The sequence below is a fragment of the Passer montanus genome, unplaced genomic scaffold, assembly GCF_014805655.1.
Source record: "Passer montanus isolate IOZ18808 unplaced genomic scaffold, ASM1480565v1 scaffold117, whole genome shotgun sequence".
Taxonomy (NCBI): Eukaryota; Metazoa; Chordata; class Aves; order Passeriformes; family Passeridae; genus Passer; species Passer montanus.
The window spans coordinates 421,008-442,271 of record NW_024358389.1 but is presented as its reverse complement, the minus strand read 5'-3'; the positions used below and the strand labels follow the sequence as shown (position 1 = coordinate 442,271).

Below are 21,264 nucleotides of genomic sequence, written 5' to 3'. Positions count from 1 at the left end.
GCTGGCAGCACCGGGTCACTCTGTCCCCCCTGGACCCTGGCAGCCACGCTGGGGACAGCCAGACTGAGCCCAGCAGGCAGGGGACAGTCTGGGGACAGACTGCTGCCCAGGGTAACAGAGGCCAGGAGCAGGGGAGGGTCTTTGCTACCACTTTATTATGACAAAGGCTACAAGCCATGTTAATTAAAGTGCATTATTATTACCATTATTCACCGTCAACAAACCACAGACACAAGCCTGGCATAGTGCAGATATGGCCGAAGTGGCAGAAGACGCTTAGGCAAGAGCAGGGCTGGCAGGAGCTGGGTGGATGGAGGTGGCAGGGAGCAAGGCTCAGGCAGGTGCTGGGATACAAGCACTGCTCCAGACAGACCTAAACACCTCCATGCTCCAGGGGGCCATCGTGGACAACGGGAAGGACAGACAGACAGCCTGGCCTGCCGTGGCAGGGGACTGGGAAAGTATGGTGAGGGCTGGGCCAGGGAGGGCTTGGCTCCCAGGCAAACCCAGCACCTCTGTGTGTTCCTGGACTGAACAGCTGGAAGCAGGCTGGGGTCCTGGAGCCAGGTCAGGGCTCAGCCAGGCTCCCCATGTCATCCTGGGAACCCAGCCCTGGACATTGGGAGCACAGCCCAGCACCCAGCACCAGGCCAGGCAGGAGGCTGGTGGCGTATATGGCTCTCAGGGGACAGCCCCAACCTTCAGGTCACCCCAGACCCCATCCAGCCTGCCCTGTCCCAGGCCTGGAGCAACATCCCAGCAGAGGAGCTGACAGATGCAAGACACCTGAGATGCCTGCAGTCCCTCCACCCCAAAATACAGGACCCAGCCACCAGCTGAGGATTAGTTTAAAGTGCTTTTTTCTTTCTTTTTTGCATGGAGTGCAAGGCTAAACCTCACCTTGCCAGAGAATATTTCCCCTTTATTCCCAGGGCAGGGGGTCACAAAGCCCAAGGAAGGTTTCTGAGAAGCCTCCCCTGGGTCACAAGAGGCAGTGACTGTAACATCATCCTCTACCCAGCTCAGTGGCACCCCTACTCAAAGTATCATGTTGCATAGTGCTGCTCTCCCATCCCCAGGCATCCCTTGGTGCCACTCCAGCCACAGCTGGGCAGTCCCCATTTCCCAGCCAGCTGGGGCAGAGGGGAACCACCCTGGGACAGCCATGGCCCAGGGGCTGCTTACACTCCTGCCCCGAGTCTCTCTGGTGTCTGGATGGAAAGTAGCACTTGTGACACACACAGCAGCAGGAACAGCAGCAGTCATGTCAGCGTGAAGCAAACATGGCATTGCTTACAAGGTGCAGCAGCAAGGTGTGCCAGAACCACCCCAGAGCTTAGATGATGTCCGTCTCCCTCTCTATGCCGACATACTTCAGGGCATCTGCCTGGCTGTACCTACAGGACAGGAGGTCATGGCTGCAGCAATGCTCCCCCCACAAACCAGCACAGATCTGCAGCCCAAGGTGCCCACTGGCCAAGGTACCTGTAGTCAAAGAAGAGCTCCTCTCCTGCCTGGATGGCTCTCTTGGCGAAGATGCCAATGCGGTGGTCACCGTTCACCATCACGACTGCAACCAGAGATGCAACTTCAGAGATGCAACATCAGCAATGTGCAGCCCCAGCTTGGGCTGGAGCTCTCAGAGCACCATGTCCTGCCTGGCCTGGCTGGGCAGGGGGACCTCACCTTTCGCATAGCAGTTGGGGTTCACTGAGTGGTTGGCAAAGCGGATTTTATTTCCTTTGCGAGTAGCGTCAACAACAAAATCTATTTAAAAATAAAAAGATAAGGAAACCACAGTGTAAGGCCAGGCCTGTCACCCAGGCAAGAGGTGGGCTGAGCATGCCCACCTGGTCTCTCCACCCCTGGAAACCTCAGAAGTTACCATTGTTGAGGTTGAAGAGGAAGCTGGACATGTACTTGTCGTAGACCTTTCCTCGCCTGTCAGCCTCATCCTGTGAAATGAGCTGTAGAGGGAGATCACCTTGAGAGACTCAGCAGCTGAGGCCTGAGCCAGGTTCCAGGGCTGCCTCCTGGGAACACCCTCCTGCTCTCCCTCCCACCTCAGGAGCTTGCCAGGGCTCCCAGGGATGGGGCAGGGCCAGAGCAGGGCTCTCAGGCAGCAGCACACATACAACATGCTCCTCCACAGTGGAGGGCCACAAGTACTGAGATGTGTCCCCAGACAGCACAGGGCTCCATCTCCATGGGCACAGCTGGGCCAGGGAAGGCAGCTGACCCTGCAGCCAGAGGAAGCTCTCCCAGCACACACAGCCCCCGTGTGCCTGGCCAGCAGCACAGGCACAGCACTGACCTCCCCGCAGTACTCGGAGATGAACTCGTTCTTCTGCACAGCCTCCTTGATGAAAGTCCCCCAGCCAGCCACGTCTGATGGGGCCAGCAACAAATGCTGGAACCAAAATGAGAGGAAATGGGGAGAGCTGGCAGGTACAGCACCTCACAGCACACAGGTCATGGGGGCAGCAGGGAGCCAGTGTCCATCCAGCATGCCCTTGTTATGGTGACACACAGCTCCCTACACCATGACATGGAGCTGCACAGGACCTGACACACACAAATTTGCAACTTTTCCCTTCTTTATAATGCTCAATTCCTTGCTCTGACCAGTAGAATTCAAGACTAAATCTTTCTCTAGAGCCACTTTATGCACTCTCTTGCTCTCACCATTCCTCATGTAACTCCCATCTCCTGATTTTCACATCCGCAATTCCTCCTGATTTTCACTTCTACAATCCCTACTCCAGATAAGTACTGCAGAGACCCAGAGCAGAGCAGCTTCTTTTCCAGACCCTCTGGCAGCTCCAGGGAAGCTGCTGCCCCTCCACACACAGCAGCAACAGCAGTGTGTCAGCTCTGCTCTGAGGCAGCCCCTGCCACACTGCTGCCAATACCTTTTTGAGGCCTCGCTGGATGCTGCAGTTCTTGCAGGACACCACCTTGCAGTCCCAGTGCTCTGAAGCACCACAGGTGAGGCAGAGGTCAGGGTCACACTCCCTCACAGCCAGGTAGCAGGGGCACTGCTTGGTGTTGCACTGGGTCTTGCAGCGGCAGCCCGGGAAGCGGTTCTGACCTGGAGCAACACACACCGTGGGTGTGCACTGTGAGGTTTGGCAGAGAACAGAGGGGCCATGCAGGGTCTCTGCCCCAACTGCTCCTCCCCAGCCAGATCTTGAGCAGGGACACAATAAACTCTGGCTGTTTTCTCCACTGCAGAGCTGGGAATGGGAGCCCAGATAGGATAAATAAACATAGCAGAGCAGTGACCCAGCGCCCAGCCTAACTGCTGGAGGCACATCCTGCTCACAGGGACCAGCAGCAGCACCCACAGGACACACACACAGGGATGAGCACCAACAGGAGTGCAACAGGAGTGTCTCTCATCTGCCAACAGCATAGAACCATTTTTCTTTGGACTTTTAACAGGCTGCTAACAGAACTGCTGTGGATGGACAGAGCAGCAATTGCAGGAATAAAGCAGGCACCCTGCAAGCCCCAGCTCTGCACCCTCCCTGTGCTCTGTGCCAGGAGAGCTGGCTGCTTTCCTGCCCAATAGTCCTTGACCTCTTCTTACAGTCAGGGTTGCACTGGCAGAACTTCTCACAGAAATTCTGAGTCATTATGCAAGGGCAGGAGCTGTCACAGGGATGCTCGGGGTGGTCACAGGGCTGGTAGTTGTACACCTGGGTTGGTGAATTATCTAGAACAAGAAGAGAAATGCCAAGATTGGAAGCTGCACATTGCAGGAATCTTTTCAAAGCAGCAAGTGCAGGGCACTGGAGCCAAGAAGGTGCAAGCTGCCCATCTGCCTGCACTGGGCAGGGAGCCTGGCAGCACCCAGCTCCCACAGACACACACATGGCTGTGCTCACTGCCCACTGCCCAGCCCACAGCAGGGCTGCAAACTGCCCTCAGCCTCCCCTGCTGCAGCAAACTCTGCTGCACATGCAGCCTCAGTGGGCACTGGGATGGCCATGATGTCCCTGGCCCCCCAAGGAGCCTGGCCAGGGGCAGTCACTCCCTCCATGCTGCTGGACCTGCCAGGCTGGTGAACAGGACACGGCCATCCTGCTGGAGAACTCAACCCTTGCAAACCTCCCAAGACACAGCCACAGCCCACTCTACCTTTCTTCAGCTGGATCTTCCTGCAGTGTGCAGCCCACAGCCTGCAAAAGGAGCAGAGAAGGTTGAGAGGATGTGTAAGCCATCAGGGAGAGCCAGCCAGCGCTGCTCAGCACCAGCAGCCAGCACAGCAGAGATGGGCCTGGCAGATTCATGCATTAATAATCAGCAGCCACCATAAAGTGGAGAGAGAGGAGAGTGATGCAGCTGCAGCAGCTCTTTAAGCCAAACACCAGAGCCAGAATAATACTGGACACACTGAGACCAACACACAAAGTGGGTTACAAGTCAGGGAGCTGAGGCTGAGGCTGCTGTTAGGGAAATGGCACCAGGACCAGCAGCCAGTGCTGCCCTCTCCTCGAGCTGAGCCTGGGGCTGCAGGGCCACTGAGCCCCCAGGCAGAGCAGCAGCCCTGGAGCTGGGCCAGGGCCAGCACCCAGCAGCAGCACCAGCAGCCACATGTGACAGCAGGACATGCACACAGATGGGAGCCAGATGGGGATTACCAGGAATGCGTTGGCACAAAAAGCAGCAGATCTGGTTGCATTTTAAGAACAAAACAAGCTTGTCCAACACTTGCCTGTGCTTTCTTTTCTTCTTCTGGGATGGATTCATTAACTCATTTGTTGGCAGTTTTGTTATAAGCGATTCCTTCACTGCAAACTGAAAGACCTACCAAAGAACACAAGCAAAAAGAAGAAACAAGTTTGGTGCACTCAAGTTGTTTTATCAAAAGCATAAGGAGAGTGTGAGTAAGCACAGCAAGGCTCTCAGGCCTGAGCCCAGAGAGCAGCAGCTCTGCCCCATTTTCCTGTCTACGGCACACTGCCTCCTCCTGCCTGGAAAATGAGTGCCCACACACTCATTTGTGACACTGTGACATGGGAGGGAACCCACAATACCAGCACACAGGGCTCACTCTGCCAACAGCAGCACTGCTGCAGAGTAACACCCTGAGCTCCAAAAGCATTGATGTGGCACCTTCCTCGTGGAGGTTTGTAGAGAAATAAAACCAACAGGCAGTGGCTCTGGCCCTGGCCCCTCTCTTACTGCATTGCCTGCTCTGGGCACCCACCTGCTTGCAGGTCTTTGTCCCCAGCAGCCTGGCAATTGAGCAGAAGTTGTTGAAGTAGGTGCCATGGAAGACACGGAAGAGGGACTCCTCGGCTCCTGTCCACTCCACGGGCTCCTGTGGCGTCTCCACTGCAAACAGCTGGGAGGAGGCCGGGCTCAGCTTCTGCTTCGTGGGGGTTTGGCAGCGGGAGTTGGCCTCTGGCAGGAAAGGCAGATGGTAAGCCAAACACACCCTGGCCATCATGGCTCTGGGGGGCAGTGGTCACCCCCTAGTGCCCTGCAACCCTGCAATGCACTCCCAGCCATACACTCCTGCTTCTGGCCAGGCACAGTGCTCAGGAGCCAAGGGCTCGCTCTGGGCTTTGCAGGTCCCAGCAAAGCTCTTGCTTTGCCTGGCAACATTCCTCCTTCCTGGGAGAGGACAGTGAGTCCCACAGCAGCAAGGGCAGGGCTGGTGTCCCTCAGGTTTGCTGGGAACACTGACTGCTAACTCCAAATCCTCCAGCTGTGCAGGAAGCAGAGGGGAGGCTGGGAGAACTCCAGCTGCGAGGAGCTGCCTGCCCTCACAGGGAGGAGCGGGGTGTCTCAGGACTGGCACCATACCCGAGGAGCTAGAGGCCCACTCGTTGCCCGTGTCCCGGTCGCTGTCGCCCTCCCTGGTCTCCGTGACAGCCGGGGTGCTGGAGCAGGATGCACCCACCACGTGGTGCCGCCGGCGGCGACGGCCCGAGCACTTGGATCGGGGGTTGTGCAGTGCAGCAAACTCCTTGGCTCCTTCCTGCAAGCAGAGCAGAAGACAAGACAGGTGACAGATAACCAGGGAATGCAGGAAGGCTTTTCCACAGGCCCAGGGACAAGCCCTGTCCTGCCACCACCAAGAGCAGGTAGAAGAAGCTGGCCATGTGTGGTGCCTTCAGCAAGTGCCAAACCAGCTGCTTGTGTTTCATGTTCCCACTTTGTTCCCTTTGGCATTGCTGCCCAGTCAGCAGAGGCTCCCTGGCCTGAACCCCCAGCCCACTCCTCTGGATCCTCCTGACTTCTCGCTCTGCTCCTAAGCACGGGCTTAATTTCTCTAACACTGCACTGACTCCAGATAAATCATCTGTCATACAATTTCCCATTTGCCAGCTCTGGAATTAGTCTTTATTGGTGAGCTGCTATAATACGCATCTGGTAAGGTCTGCATTTGCATTCATGCTCCTCTGAATCCAACAAGGACCAGAACCAATTCTGAAAAAATCATCCAAGTTGTGAAAAAGATCCACATATCTCTGTAGAGCAGAGCTGGCCAGGGCACTTCTCCCATGGTTTCTAAAGCAGTGACACAGAAACATACCAGCCAGAGGAAACAGTCTGCGCCGCAAGGATCTGGCTCAATCTTGGTCTCTCTATTCTTTCGTTTGTACACATTAGGAGTAGCATGAAAAGCTGAAAAAGTAACAGTTATCTTTACTATTAGCATTCTCCAAGAGTCTCCCCCCACTCTGCAAGGGACAGGAAGCAGGAGCCTGTGGGCCTGAGGGTTCCCCTGGCAGTGAGGCCAGACCCACAGGGTAACCCTGCTCCAACCCACAACGGGGACAAGGCAGGCTGGGAAGGAGAGGCCAAAGGAGAAGGATCAGCTTTCACACTGAAACAAAAAGACCACATCATATTAATATTATATATTTTAATAAATAATTCACTGGAAAAAGTCCTGTGACTTCCCAAAGAAGCCCTTAAGACCTGGAGAACAGCAGGTCCAGCAGCTAATCAGTATCCAAAAGGCTTTGGCAGGACCAACCGCAGGAACATGACTAAGACGAAGCTGTAAGTTCCAGGGAGGCAACAAAACACAGGGGCATGTCCAGACTTTGGCAGTGAAACATTCATGCCTTTCACTGACGAGCTTCTGCAAAGCAAGAGCAAAGTCTGGTGGTGGCAGGACTACTGCACAAAGTGGCGGGAGCTCGGAGGCGGCGGGCTGAGCGCGGAGAGGGGACGGCCACGGCCTCGCACGTCGGTCTGCCGTCCGTGGGAGCAAAGAGTGGAGCCGGCTGCACAAAAGGCTTCTGGGCACCTGTCAGCTCCTAAGGCCCCACTGCAAACTCATGAGGCACCACCCTCCAGAGGCTCCAGCACGGACTAAGCAAGGCGTGCAGAGGAAAACTGAGGAGAAAGGGCTCTAGGGAAGCGTCCGGCTGAGGCGGCACTTACGATGCAGAAAGCAGTCGTACTTGAAGCAGCGGCGGCAGAAGAGGGTGTGGAAGGAGTGCAGGGACTGCTCCCGCTGCACCGACTTGGCGCACGGCCCGTCGATGTTGGGAGTGCACTGTGGGGGCAGCACGTTGGGGTCTGACACCTCTGTCAGCTCCCGGTACCTGTTGACAAACACAAACACGCAGGGATGTGCTTTTCTCATTTGTGAAGCTTTACAGCACCGTCTGGGCCCATTGGGCTCTGGCACAGGTACCTCAAGGCCAAACTGCAGTTTGTAATGCTCAACACACTCTGCTCACAGAGCCTGCAGGCACTGAGCTTTGTGGCCCAGCCAGCCCACAGTGCTGGTCTCTGATACAAAGGTTTCAACTCTTGCTAAGAAAGGGAACAGACAACCAGTGCAGGCATTTTCTACCTTTCTTTCATATCCTCTGGGAAGCCATACTCAGGAAACATGGAAGAAATAGCAGTGAATATCATGTCATTGGGGAACCTCTTCTTTGAACACTTCTTGTTACCTACAAAGAAAACACAATTCTTCAGACAAGCTGATGTGGCTGGATCTTCCCTTCTTGTACAGAGCAATTCCAGAGATGCTCAGGATTGTATTTTAAGGCAGAAATGTAATCCCATGCACAACAGATAAACCCTGTGTCCTGCCACCACGCTGAGGTATTCCCAGAAGCAGTGCTAGGACACTTTCAGTGCAGCACAGTGTACTGCTGGAAGTACCAACTTTTCTTAAGCCAAATTACTGTTTATTTCTGCCACGACAGAACTTGCAGACAATGCTTTTCTACATCCACAGAAGTGTTGGTGTTTGTGCTGCCCACATCACTTAAGCACAAAGATAAAATTACTCATCAGCATTCAGAAGGTCATCAAGGACACAAGAAAATCCCACAAACCAGAGCTTCCTCTAGGCAACAAGAGCTCCAGGTGGCACAGGAGAGGGAAGAGGAACACTAATACATGGAAAGCAGGTCTGGAAGGGATTTGAAAACATCCACCTCCCTGCCTCCCACAGAAACAGATTCACCCCCACCTCCCTGACAGGTGTCTGCCAGACCAGCACTTGAAAACATCCCATAGTCTCTCAGATAACACCCAGCTCTGCTAATCTCACCACAAAGTGGGTTTTCAGATGACTCATCTAAATAACTTCTCACCACACTTCTGGATCGTGATTTCTTCCGCTGTGCACAGTGGACAGTGAAAACAAACCATTTCCCTTCTGCTACAGAACTTGTCAAGCTGGAACTACTCTTGGCACATTAACAACCCAGTGATGGCAGGAGAGGGATGCCCAGTGCTCAGGTGGGGCAGAACAGAAATGTGACCAGCATAATCTTCACTTCTCTGGGGGCAAACCCACCTTCCACTGCAATTCGCTTTCTTTTCCTTGTCACTGGCAGCTCCTCTTTCCCATCCTCCTGTTTCACCTCAGAATCATTGTGTCCTTCCTCCTCCTCGTCCGAGTACTGATTCAGAGCATTCACTAGCTCCAGGAACACGGCATCACTGATGAGGACTGACCCTGAGATCATTTCTGAAACACACAGAAGTGGCAGTGCCAGCCTTTTTCTCATTTCTTGCCATGGCAAACCACAAGCCTATGTGCTCTGCTACCCACCAGCCCTTCTCTCAGTTTTTTTGGGGTAAGTGGGATTTTAGCACTAAAGTCAGTAGTGGTGTATCATTTTCAGCAATCTGGGGACAGCCCACACCAGTTTCCCCTGTCTTCCTCCCCGCTGGGCAATTTTGTGATGGGGCAGGCAGTGCTTTTCATTGATTAAACTCTTGGCTGAGGCAACAAGCAGAACAGGGTTGCTGAGCTACTCCCCCTCCAGCACATTTCCAGCATCCCAGAGGACGCCTGTGAATGAATCCCTGTACACAGGAGGACTGGCTCCAGAGCACTCCAGGCATTAAAATGGAGTGAGGTACCCAAAGGCAGGAATGTGCCCTTGCAAAGGAGAAGGCAGGCACCATCCTGCTTAGAGAGCTCCCACAGAAAAGCTGGTTGCTGCTGCCACCTTTTGACTTCTGAACTACTTGGGTATGTTATTTGCAAGAGACTGAATCACAGGACCGTATGAAAGTTTGGGTTGGAAGGGATCTTAAAGCTCATATTGTTCCACCCCTGCCATGGACAGACCAGCCCCATCCAACCTGGCCTGGAGTGGACAGAGCTGGTTGCTCCCAGGTTACCTTCCTCTCCATGAACTTTGCCATCATAGTTATTAATAAGCTCTTCAATGAAAGTTTCATCTTCTTCCTTCACCTCGTCACCCATGTAGGGGATATTGCACAGGACTGTTTCATCCTCCACCTGAAGAGAGATCAGACACAACTCAGAAAAGCAGTGTTTGCTGACCCCAACGGGGCTGTGCCCAAGGCTGCTCTGGTCCCTCAGACCTGCACAGCAAAGGTTCACATGTCTCATCACTGACACATCAGTGATATCCCACTGTAACCCAGTCACAAACCAAAGGACCTGCCTAAAAAATAAAACTCTTAATGTAAAGGGAAATAAAAGTCTTAGGAAAAAAACACAAACAAACAAAACCTCCCAAAAACATATTTACTGTTTAAATTCTGTGAAGCAATGGTGATGCTGTCAAGAAGCCACATGTAAAGGAGACTACCTGGTGAGGTAGTGTGGACACAAGGCTGGCTGGGATTCCACAAAACAAGCAGCTAAAGCAACACTTCATCACCTGTCAAGCAGATGTTGCCTGAAACCACTTCCCAGCTGGCTAACAATCAGATGCTGACCTCACTGAGACCCCGTGCTTCCCACGTACCATGAAATTCTGCTGAAGAGGGGACCAGGAGTACATGATGGGCACCAGTGCCACTGTGTTCAGGGTCCTCATGTACAGTGTCTGGCTTGAAAATCCTGGGAAAATGCTCTCAACAGTGCACTGGAATACAAGCACAGAGAAGGTCAGTGAGGAACCACTCTGGGAGGCAGCCACAGCCTGAGGAAAACTGAATTCAGGACAAACACAGAAGCCCCACATGCACTCAGTGGACTCCATCACAGGAAAAAGCCTTGGGGGTACTTTTTGTCCATTTCTGCATTCCACAAGTGTGAGGCATGGCCAACACAGACAAAAACTCATCCATATCCCCACAGCCCCCTGCAGAGTCCTGGCTCCAGTCCCCACTTGCTGATGCTGGCCCTTTTCCTCTGCACACCTGTTTCAGGAACGGGTGCCCACTGACTGGCTTCATCAGCTGCACGGGCTGCACTCGAAGCTTCTTCCAGTCTTCATTAAGGATTTGAGTCTTCTCATGAACCTTCGCAAAGTTGGCCACAAACAGAGCCTGAAAGGAGAGAGAGGAGCTCTCAAAACTTAAGAAAACCCATTGAAGAACTCCCACAGCACTGAAAGGTTCAGCAAGGAGATGCTGTAAAAAACAACTGGAAATGAGCTCTCCTGCTGCAGTTACACCAGTGCTTGTTCAATGGCCTTGTGTGTGTGACAGCTGCTGCCCACACAGCACAAGACAGAGCACAGAAGTGGCATCTTCCCATTGATCCAGCTTGCAAGTCAAGCACAGCTTATCAATTCACCCTGCTGACACCCTCTGGCACCACTCAGACACTCTGAGCTGAAATGAAGCCTCTTTGGGGCATCCCAGCCCAGCCCTTGCTGTGGCTGTACCTTTGCTCCCATGTTTGCCTGGAACCTCTTGAGCTGCCGCAGACGCATGTACTCGGACTTGACTTTCCTTTTCCAGTACATGATGCACTTGGATGTCGGAGGAGTGGCGATTTCCATTTTTCTGTAACAGCACAGAAAGAATAAACATTAAATAACGGCGAGCTCAACCCCGAAACAAGTGATGATTGAAAAAAGTCCCTGTGGATGGGGAAAACACTCTATGCATCACAGACTTAAACCAAGCCTTCGTTCTGCAGCGCTCCTGACTGCGGAACAGCCCCAGCCGAAGCGCACGGACAGGCCCGGGACAGCAGCAGCGACGGGCGGCGCTGACCAGAACCGCCCGTGCTGTCCCCCGGGGCAGACGTGAGCCCGGGGCTTGCTCGGGTCCCCGCCCTCCCCCGGGACACGCCGCCGGAAAGCCGCGGCTGCACTCCAGCCGCCCTGCGTGCCGCCCCGGCCGGGCCCGAGCGCGCCCCAGCTCCGCCAACACGAACCGCAGCGAGCCGCCGGGCCGGGGCAGCGGGCCCCAGCCCCGCAAGTCCCTGTCCCCAGGGCCCGGCTGGTACCACGGGAACCCGCCACCCCCCGGGAACCCCGGGAAGCCCCGGGACCCCCCGGCCCCGCCCGNCTCCCTGGACTCCGCCCCGGATCGCCCCGGGCCCGCCTCAGGCCCCGGGCCCGCCTCAGGCCCCGGGCCCCGCCTCGGCCCGCCCCGGGTCCGGTCCCTCATCTCCAGGCCCCGCCCCTCACCTCCTCAGGCCCCGCCCCTCGCATCCCAGGCCCCGCCCCGTCCCTCACGTCCCCGCTCCCTCCCGCGTCGCCGCCGCCGGTGCCGGTGGTGCCGCCGGGGCTCATGGGCCGCTCCGGCAGAGCGGACCCGTTCCAGCCTGGAGGACACCCCTGTCGGCTGTGGAGAGCGGGTTAAACTCGGCGGCTCGGTGCCGTGCCCGCCCATCCCGCTGTGCCTGGGCCCTCCCGGCTCCTGTTGGGGTCCCGCGGGAAGCGCTTGGCGGGACGGCGCCGTTCCCGCCCGGTTCCACCGCCCTGCGGGCCCCGGGCCAGCCCTGCCCGGCATGGCCGCGCTCCCCGACGAGCCGTCCCGGTGGTCCCGCGTCCCTGTGACCCCACGGCCGGGCCTCCCGGCGGCGGCGCCGGGCAGGAAGCGCTGCTGGCGGCTGCTTTCCTGCCCCGGGGGCCCCGGCGCCGGGAGCGGCCCGAGCCGCCTCTGCCCCGGCGGGGGCCCCGTCCGCCGCGCCGAGTGCCGGCTGCCCCGGGCACCCTACCCCCGCGGCTCCGGCAGGGTGGCTGCGGGGGTCGATGGGGGCCGGCCCGCAGCCCTGCACCCCGCCCGGCGTCCCCCGACCCTGCCGGGCATTGGCTCGGGAGCGGGCGGACAGCGCTGGGACGGGCCGGGGTCCGGGGTTGGGTGCCCGGGGAGCCCCAGCCCGGCTGCCGGGAGGATGAGGATGCTCCCCGGGCTAGCGCTGCTCTGCTGCCCGCTCCTGTCTCTCTCCCGCGGGTGCTGCACGGGCAGCCCCAGGCTGGGCACGGGTCTGGCACGCAGCGAGTCCCCACAGAGCCCCTGGCCTGTTTCTCTCCTCTGGCCCAGTGCAGCTGTACAGCTCGCCTGGCCCCTCCTGGACTTCTTTCTGAGGATCTCTCAGCAGGGTTTGCCACACATTTGTCTGTCCCCAGGGCAGGTGTTGGCTCAGAAATTTCTCTTCCAGGTTGCAAGGGCCGAGGCAGAGCCAGGAGCCCTCTGCTCCCTTAGCCTAGTCACCTCAGCTGTGCTCAGCCTGGGAGGAGGAGGAGGGGTCTCTGATGTACTGGGACCAGCAGCTGGGCGCGGGGGCTGTTCCTGGCTGTGCAGCCCTGGCATCCTGTGCCTCCTTGCTGCAGGCCATGGGAACACTGAGCACGGGGATCTCAAGGATGAAGGTGCCATATCCCATGTGGCTCCAGCCCTAGCTTCTGCAGCAGCCCTATGGTGGGGGCTCTACCACTGGCAGGGCAATGTCCAGCACCCCTTGGACCTCACATGGTCCCACAGGTCCCACCACCACCAGTGGCACAGTCTGTCCTTCTGGGTGGCTACTGGATGAGGATGGTGAGCAGAGCTGCCCTCTTGCCATCCTGGCTGTCCTCCTCATCCAGCTGGGTGAGACCTGTGCAGTCTGTGCTGGGCTTGCAGGGGCTCAGAGCTCACTCCTGGCTTGGCTGATCCCATGGAGCCCCACAGTCACAGGCAGCCCTGATGTGGGACCCCTAGGGCTGTGTGTTGAACTGCACAACAGAGTGCCTGCCTCATCCTGGGCAGAGTCCAGGGGTGACCCCAAACAGCCCTCCTGAAACCACAATTAGGGGAGAGAGCTGGGAGTGGAGTGACACCCCAGGGTCTGTCTGGTGCACTGCTGGACCTCTGGAGGTGCTGGTGGTGCCAGCCCACTGCCAGGACACCTACCAGGGCTGGATATCCCTCTGCTGCTGGGCCCCTTTCCATGCCACCCTCATGGCCACTCCCAAGGGAAGTTGTTGCCACTGGAACGAGATCAGCAGATGGGTCAGCATCACCCCAGCAGTGCCACATGCACACTCGGAGCAGGGCATCACAGGGGTGTGCCCCCAGCCCTGCAGGCTGGCCTCATGCTGTCCCCTCTGCTGCACCTACAGCGAGCTCTCCAGTGGCACCCAGCTGCTCACCTGCCCTGGCCTGGGGCCATCGACACCTTCTTTCTGCAGGTCCACGCTGAATACTTGACCAGCTGCACAGAGGCCAGGCTCCCCAAGCTGGGCAGTGTGGCTGTGGCCAAGGGGCTTGGCTGCCTCGTGCCCCTTGCAGAACCTCACACTAAGCAGAGCCCAGAAAGGGGTTCAAACCCCAGGGAGGAGCTGGGAGAACCCCATCTCCTGCGTGCCCCCAGTCTTTGAGGGGCCAGTGACAGCCCTCTTCCCTCCCAGTCCTGGCAGCTAATGAGTGGGAGGAGAGGACTGAGGGCAGTCCTCAGAGCAGGGATGGGGAGCTTGGGATTCCCTGGGCACGGAGTGGGTCCCATGGCACGAGGAGAGGCTGGGCACAGAGCTCCAGATGCTGCATCTGCCTGGGGGACCTCTGGGAGAAGAGTCACAGAGCTTGCATGGGTCGATCCCCTTCCTCAGCACCCCAGGCTGGGGCTGGCAGGGAACGCCAGGGATGCCAGGCTGGGTGGGGAGCCCAAGCCCTTGGCAGGCAGCCACCGTCCTGTCCCTGCCCATCCCCTCCGGACGCCCCAGGAGGGGGGCGGCCGTCCCTGCCCTGGGGCCGTGCTGAGATCATTGGGTGTCTCCCTGGCAGAGGCTCCTGCCACCCGGCTGGAGGCTCCACCAGAAACAGGGACCAGTGGCTCCAGCCCTGCGGCCACTGGAGCGCTGGGGATGACTTCCAGATGCGGCCACTCGCCCGCAGAAGGTGGCTGCTGCCGCCTGGGAAGCACCAGGCAGCTCTGCCAGGACCTTTGCTGGGGAGCTGAAGCGCAGCGCGATCCGCAGCGGGGAGGGTCCCTCCGAGCTGCCCTGCCCCGCACTCCGGTCCCTGCAGGCGGCTAAAGGGGAGGCTCTGGGCTGCGCTCTGCCCCGGCCAGCCGTGAAAGGTCCTGTGTAGGAATGCCACCCCCAGTGGGGGGAACATGGGCCCCTGCTCCAGGAAGGGGGGCTCTGGCAGAGTCAGGCAGGCGCCAGGCTGGGCAGCGCAGGAGGAAGGCGCTGGGGCCAAGGACTGGCAGGGTCGGCCAAGTGTCTGACCTCTCCCCACCTCCTCGGCCTCGTGCCTGGGGGTAGATTGTGTCACCACCCTCCTCTCCCTGGCCATGGGCAGGAGCCGGGGCTGCCCCGGCAGTGCCGCCTGCGGGGCAGGTGCCCGGCTGAACCAGAAACTGCGGTTTTGGGGCCGTGGGTCCCGCTGCCGCCCCCATTCCCGGGCGGCAGCACCCGTGCGGGGACATTGTGCTTTCCCGTCCACTCCCCCCGCTGCTGGGCTGCCTGCCCTCCACGCAGGAGACGAGGGATTTCACAACCCAGCCCAGACAGGATTAAAGAGAAATACACAAGTAAACAAATCGCGGCCTCGTAACGCTGGACGTGCTGCTCAGGGAGTGGATCCTCCAGGCCGGTGGGTGAGGCGCGGGCGCCGGGGTGCGGGAGCGATGCCCGCGGGGGCCGGCACCGCACGGGACAGCGCCGGGTCCCGCCGGGAGAGCCGCTTCGGAGCAGCACTGAGCAATCTCATTTTTCACACGTCTCCTGTAGTCAAACTGCCCCTGTCAGAGGAAAGGAGTTGCTTCCTGTTATTTCCATTGAAATCCTTGTCCCGGTCGTTAGCCGGCAGGCTTTGGCAGGATGGCACCGTGCGCGCACACGAGCTCCGGCCGCGTCTCCCGAGGGCTCCTGCTGCTCTGCGGTAAGTGCGCGGGGCTCCGCACCCCGAACCGCCCCGCACGTGGCCGCCCTGCCGCTCCTGGGGCCCGGGGCCACGCTCTGGGCTCAGCCCGCCCCCATGCCCCACCCCAAAATGCGACCAGACTGTCAGCGCCGGGGTTAGCTGGGGCAGACACGGCCAGAGAGCTCGGCAGGTGAGCACCAGGTGCTGCGGGGAGCTCCCACCACGCTCAGCCACCACCTGGCAGGGAGCCCGTGAACACCCGGGCTGGGAGAGGGGCTGTAGCAGCACACAGGCCCCGGCAGCGGGGCTGGATGGGGCATCAGGGACAGAGATCGGGACAGGGTGGGCTGCCCTTAGCACAGCCAGTGTGCCAGCCCAGCAGCGCCCCGTGGGCAGTGCCCAGCTGTGCCAGAGCTCCCCACGGGCAGCCCGAGGAGAGCCCAGTCCGGCGGTTCAGCGTGGAGCCAGCATCAGTGCCCCACAGCCGAGGGTGGAAGATGGATCGGGCAGTTTCCTCGAGCCACGGGGCTCCCGTGGGCCAGGCGAGACGTGCCCCACGCCCTTGGCAGGCTGTGCTGGGTGTGGGACTGATGGCAGGCGGAGGGGCTCTGCAGCAGCTCTGTGCCGTGGCCAGTGCTTCCTCTTCCTGCCCCAGCCCTGTCCGGCTGACACGCTGGCTCCCCATGGGTGGGGGTCCCATTTTCCCCCATGCTGTGGCAATTCTCCAGGGTTTGTAGCCCCTAAATAGCCCCTCCAAACCTTTGGATAGCTGCTTGCAGCCTGGCTAGCCCCTCCCCACAGCCCCTGCCCATCCCAGGGCTGGATGCCCTAGCCCCAGCATGTGCCAGACTCTGGCTTCCTGTGCCCCACCTGCCCTGAGGGACACCCAAAAGCAATTATTTCCTGTAGACCCAGCCTCTGCCAGGGCAGCTCCTGTGCATGAGCCCTGTCAGCATCCTTATCCTCCCCCCAGACCCTGTGTCCCCTCTCACCCTGTGTCCCTCCCTCTGCAGTGCTCCTGGGGACTGGCCTTTGTCACACGGACGCCGTGACAACCAGCTTCAGCCAGGGCACTGGGACAAGCCCACCCACGGCCACCTCCAACTGGACAGCCCAGTCCATGGGTGAGTGTTGGGGCCCAGTGAGGGCCGGGCAGCACTGCAGGACAAATGGTGCCCTGGCCAGGGCTGGCCCTGTGCCACAGAATGACCCCTTCTTTCTCCAAGCCATCCCAAAAACAGCTGGCCTGTGCCATGAAGCTGTCACTGTCACTGTCACTGCCTACAGTGGCGGCAGTCAGCAGCAGCCTGCCCTCCCTCTTGCCCCTGGCATTGCCCTGGGCTGCTGCAGGCTCCAGGCAGCATCCCAGGGCTGCCGTAGGGTCCATCCCTCATGTGCTGGGCTCCAGATGCCAGGTGTCACCTGGCAGCCGGGGCAGGCAGGGATGATGCGCTGCGGGCAGAGGCATGCTGCCCGAGCTCAGCACCTCTCCTCGCAGAGGGGAATTACACCGCCATCACACAGCACTGCTGGGACTACTTCGTCTACCTGATGAGGAACGTGATGACATCGGAGCTGTGCGAGTGGAAAGTCATCAGCAGGTAGGGGCCAGCAGGACCCTCCCCTCCAGCAGCAGGGGCTGGGCACTCGGCAGGGCGCGGGGTGTGTGCCCCCGGTGTCCCATCCCCTGCCGCCGCCCCGGCTCTCCTCCAGGCCCTACAGCGAGCTGCAGCGCTGCCTGGAGGAGTGGGCAGAGCGCCTCAACCACAGCTACCCCAACGCCCTGGCCGAGCAGTACATCTTCCAGAGCCACCACCGCTACTTCCACAACTGCACCCTGGAGCACCCGGTGTACTTCGACCCGCCCGAGGACGTGCTCCTGGCCATGATCATCGCACCCATCTGCCTCATCCCCTTCCTCGTCACGCTGGTCATCTGGCGCAGCAAGGACGGCAAGGCGCAGGCTTAGAGCCGCCCTCCCTGCCCGGCCCCGGCACAGCCGCTGGGCTCCCGGGGTCACCATCCCTCGCAGCCGGTTCCCCCCGCGCCTTCCCCACCCCGCGGACCGGCATTAAACGCTTCTCCCCCCACGCCTGGCGCTGCTTCTTCGGCCGCTCCATCCCTCCACGGCCCGGCGCGGGCCAGCTCCCGCCGCCAGCGCCCTCCTGGCGCGGGTCTGCCGGCAGCTTCTTGCCGGCACCAGAACCGGCACCGAACCGGCACCGAACGGGCACAGAACCGGCACCGAACGGGCACAAAACCGGCACAGAACCGGGGCCGCCGCCGGGAGGGGCGGGGCTACACGGGGGCGTGGTCACACAGAGGAAAGGCGGGATCTCATGGGGGCGTGGTCACGCATAGGAAAGGCGGGGTCTCATTGGGGCGTGGCCCGCGGGGGCGTGGCCCCGCCGGGCCGGAAGCGGGGCGGGGCAGGAAGCGGCGGCGGCGGTTCCGGTAACGGCGGCGGCGGCGGAGGCGATGAGCTTCGTGTGGCCCTGGCAGTACAGCTTCCCTCCCTTCTTCACGTGAGCGCGGCCGGGGCTGGGCTGGGGCCGGGGGAGCGGGGAGGGGAGCGGGGGTGCCGGTGCCCGGCCGCCCCCGTGCTGACCGGGCCCCGCAGGCTGCAGCCCAACGGCGAGACGCGGCAGAAGCAGCTGTCGGCCTGGTGCGCGCTGGCGCTGGCCTACAGCCAGGAGCACCGGCTGCCCGCCATGACGGTGCGGGAGGCCCAGGACATCCCGCTCTTCGCCAACCACCGCCTGCAGCGTATCCTTTGTGTGCCCGGTGCCCGGTGCCCGGTGCCCCCCGCGCCCCTGACCCCGCCTCCGCCGACGCCTCCTTAACCCGCGCCCAGGGAAGCTGCCGCTGGAATCCATCCAGGTGGTGCTGGAGGAGCTCCGCAAGAACGGTGCGTGCCCCGTCCGTCCATCCGTCTGTCTGTCTGTCCGTCCGTGCTGCCGACCCGCAGGGGGCACCGGCTCAGGCACCGGGCAGCTCCGTGCCGCGCGTCTGGGCCGGGCTCTCCGAGGCAGGCGGGTTCAGCTGTGCCGGGAAGGGAGGGCTGGGCAGAGAAATCGATTCTGTAGATTCCCCAGTATTCAGTGTACAGGACAGGGCTGGTCTGGGAGCTGCCTCGGGGTGCAGAGTCTGAAATCTGCGTGTTTCATCCTTATTTCTGACTGCTCCCCTTCAATCCCCGTTCCTTACTGCTTCTAGGGAACCTGGAGTGGTTAGACAAGAACAAAACCAGCTTTCTGATCATGTGGAAGAGGCCAGAAGAATGGGGAAAGCTCATCTACCAATGGGTGAGAGCTCGGGGGCTGTGTCTGTGAGCATGGGGGTCCTGGCTGCTCTTTGGGAAACACCACATTGCTTCCTCGCTGCCTTTGCCTTTCTCCTTGCACTTCTCTCTGTTGCAGAGAGGTGAGCAGCCATGAGCAGCCTGGCACTGCTGGGAGCTGCAGTGTGAGGCTGGTGAGGACAGGGCAGCACCACTCCTGGCCCAGCTCCAAGCTGTGGCACACACAGCAGGAGGAGCAGCCCTGTCCTCACTCCCCCAGGCTGCACCTCCTCACCCCTCTGCCCCAGGGTTCACACCAAGTGCTGTGCACACTCAGTTTTACACGCTCCAGGGTGGGTGAGAGGTTTGGACAAGGATGTGCAGCCACGTGGGTGAAATTTGCTGTATTGCCTTTGTGTTTCCAGGTGTCCAAGAACGGCCTGACCAACTCTGTGTTCACGCTGTATGAACTGGTCAGTGGAGATGACACAGAGAATGAAGGTAAAGCTGGGGCTCGTGTTCTGGAGCAGGTTTTCAGAGCACACTGGATTGGAAAATGTCAGCAGCTGATTGTCAGATTGCAGTCTTGTGGATTAAATGTTTTGAAATCTCAGGTGTGAACTCACCCTTTCCCACCATTGGTACAAAGGCTTTTATCACTTTGCAGCAACACCCCCCTCTGTAACTGCATTTTCCCTTCCCCAGTGCCTAGCACTTTATCTGGTGTGCTGAGGGGTGTTTTGTGTTCCAGCTCTGCCTTGCAGGCTGCTGAGACTCATCCCTGCTGTCTGCTGACCTCCAGGCTCTGTTCCCTGAGCAGGGATGGTGATCCCCTCAGTGCATCCATCACTGGGTTTGCTGTGGTGCTCTGAGAGCCCTCAGCATCGCTGCCCCTGCACCTCACAAACCTCTTTCTTTCCTGATGTTAATTTTTTTCTTCCTGTTGATCTTTGTCTAGAGTTTCATGGCCTGGATGAGGCCACGCTGCTCCGTGCCCTGCAGGCCTTGCAGCAGGAGCACAAGGCTGAGATCATCACGCTGGATGATGGCAGGGGTGTCAAGTTCTTCTGACTGGAGCCTCCTCCCCTTCCCTGCTGCAGGCTGGGCTCCCCCTGCCAGGCGTTCCTCTCTGGGCCTGGCCCCAAACTGTGACTGCAAGTAGCTGCATCTTGGGATTTCTCGGGGCAAGATGAGTCTGAGAACCCTTCCAAAGACTCAGGAATATCCTGAGCTCCTCTGTCTGTCTGTTCTCCCTGTTGGTGTGTTCGAGAGGCTGAAGGATTTCTGAGAGGGACCCCCCAGGAGTGAAACTGGACTGCTGCTGGTCCCTGTGCCTGGATGGCCTCGAAGCAGCCCCAGCTGGCTGGTCAGGCTTGGCCTCAGAGGGTCCCCCTGTGGCCCTGGCAGCCACGTGCCTGGGTCCTGCAGTCCTGCTGCAGTGCCAGGGGCTGAGGCAGGAGCAGGGGCTGGCTGTGGAAGCCCTCAGTGGCAGAAGGAAGTGCACTTGCTGCCAAGCAGGCTGGGGGAAGCCAGGGAACTAATTTCAGGTGATTAAAAGGAGATGTATTTATAGAGCAGCCTGGCTGTTTTCATCTATCTTTATTTTTCCATCAGAGACAGAGCAGTGTACCAGATTTTTGCCCTTCAGTCATATTTCCTGTCTGCCCCAGGGAAATGCAGTGGCTCCAGGGTGGGAAACAGCACAAGGAAAAAGGAGAAGGGGACCCTTGCTGCCCTTCTCAGGACAACATTTACTTTAAATTTGCATGTGCAGCCTGCTGGAAGTGCCTGGGTTTGTGCAGAGGTGATGGGGTAAGCTGTGTGCCACTGTGGCTGGGAGAGGGATGACTCAGCTTTAGGTGACAACAAAGTCCCCAACTGGTCAGGAATTGTGGCCCAGGTGCAGCTGCTGACCCTGTGAGCCCTGGGACAGCAGGTGGCTGTGCTGGGGCAGGGCCACCTTTCCCTGGTGGGTGTGTGCATGTCACTGGCAGAGGGTGGGGACAGTGCTGGAGTGACCTCGGGTCAGTCTGGGGTCCAGCAGAGCAGATGGCACTTGCACCTCACAGGCTGCCCCTGTCTGGCCTTCCCTGCCCTTGGGGACAACCTGGCACTGGCTCACCTGCTCCTGACAGCTCCTGACATCTGATGTCAGCATTGAGGAGTTCTCAGTGTAGGTGGGATGCTGGAGTCTGGGGACTGTGAAATGTGAAGATTTGTTTTGTAGCAGGAGCCCACTGACCTGGGCTTGCTGGGATGTGCTGCCCTGGCGTGGGCACGTTGCTCTGGAACCGTGGCTGGAGCCCAGGCTTCCTCTCCATGCCAGGCTCAGCAGTGCTGTGCAGGAGCTCCTGAGTGCCAGCACTGAACAAAGGCACCAGCAAGGCTCCAGAGTCACTGACACTGGGCTGGTGTGGGTCCTTTCTGAGCACCATCACCCCGAGGAGCTCTGTCATGGTCCTGCCACTGATGGTGCTGAG

General features: G+C 59.3%; 3 protein-coding genes across 5 annotated transcripts; 2 read left to right on the top strand and 1 right to left on the bottom strand.

Moving 5' to 3' along the window:
* Positions 1-138: 138 nt before the first annotated feature.
* EZH1 (enhancer of zeste 1 polycomb repressive complex 2 subunit) lies at positions 139-11,663 on the bottom strand. Its single transcript, XM_039697233.1, has 19 exons — positions 11,088-11,663; positions 10,618-10,746; positions 10,221-10,340; positions 9,625-9,745; positions 8,789-8,962; positions 7,829-7,931; positions 7,411-7,574; positions 6,551-6,642; positions 5,818-5,992; positions 5,216-5,412; positions 4,721-4,812; positions 4,144-4,184; positions 3,593-3,718; positions 2,913-3,091; positions 2,315-2,410; positions 1,886-1,967; positions 1,687-1,767; positions 1,486-1,570; positions 139-1,397 (listed from the first exon to the last, which is right to left on the bottom strand). Exons 1-19 carry the CDS (start codon positions 11,202-11,204, stop codon positions 1,337-1,339), a joined length of 2,235 nt encoding a protein of 744 aa, XP_039553167.1. The 5' UTR covers positions 11,205-11,663; the 3' UTR covers positions 139-1,336.
* A 3,438-nt stretch (positions 11,664-15,101) lies between these two features.
* Positions 15,102-17,594, top strand: RAMP2 (receptor activity modifying protein 2). Of its 2 annotated transcripts, XM_039697252.1 has the most exons (5): positions 15,102-15,234; positions 15,372-15,522; positions 16,518-16,628; positions 17,003-17,105; positions 17,218-17,594. In XM_039697252.1, the coding sequence occupies exons 2-5, from the start codon at positions 15,462-15,464 to the stop codon at positions 17,471-17,473; spliced, it is 531 nt and encodes a 176-aa protein (XP_039553186.1). In that variant the 5' UTR covers positions 15,102-15,234; positions 15,372-15,461; the 3' UTR covers positions 17,474-17,594. The 2 variants fall into 2 exon arrangements, with proteins under 2 accessions (XP_039553186.1, XP_039553187.1); XM_039697253.1 differs by lacking the exon at positions 15,102-15,234 and having other exon boundaries at positions 15,357-15,522.
* Positions 17,595-17,692: 98 nt separating this feature from the next.
* VPS25 (vacuolar protein sorting 25 homolog) lies at positions 17,693-20,361 on the top strand. 2 transcript variants are annotated; one of them, XM_039697249.1, is made up of 6 exons: positions 17,879-18,029; positions 18,125-18,270; positions 18,359-18,412; positions 18,721-18,809; positions 19,210-19,285; positions 19,743-20,361. In XM_039697249.1, exons 1-6 carry the CDS (start codon positions 17,983-17,985, stop codon positions 19,853-19,855), a joined length of 525 nt encoding a protein of 174 aa, XP_039553183.1. In that variant the 5' UTR covers positions 17,879-17,982; the 3' UTR covers positions 19,856-20,361. The 2 variants fall into 2 exon arrangements, with proteins under 2 accessions (XP_039553182.1, XP_039553183.1); XM_039697248.1 differs by having other exon boundaries at positions 17,693-18,270.
* Positions 20,362-21,264: the final 903 nt, after the last annotated feature.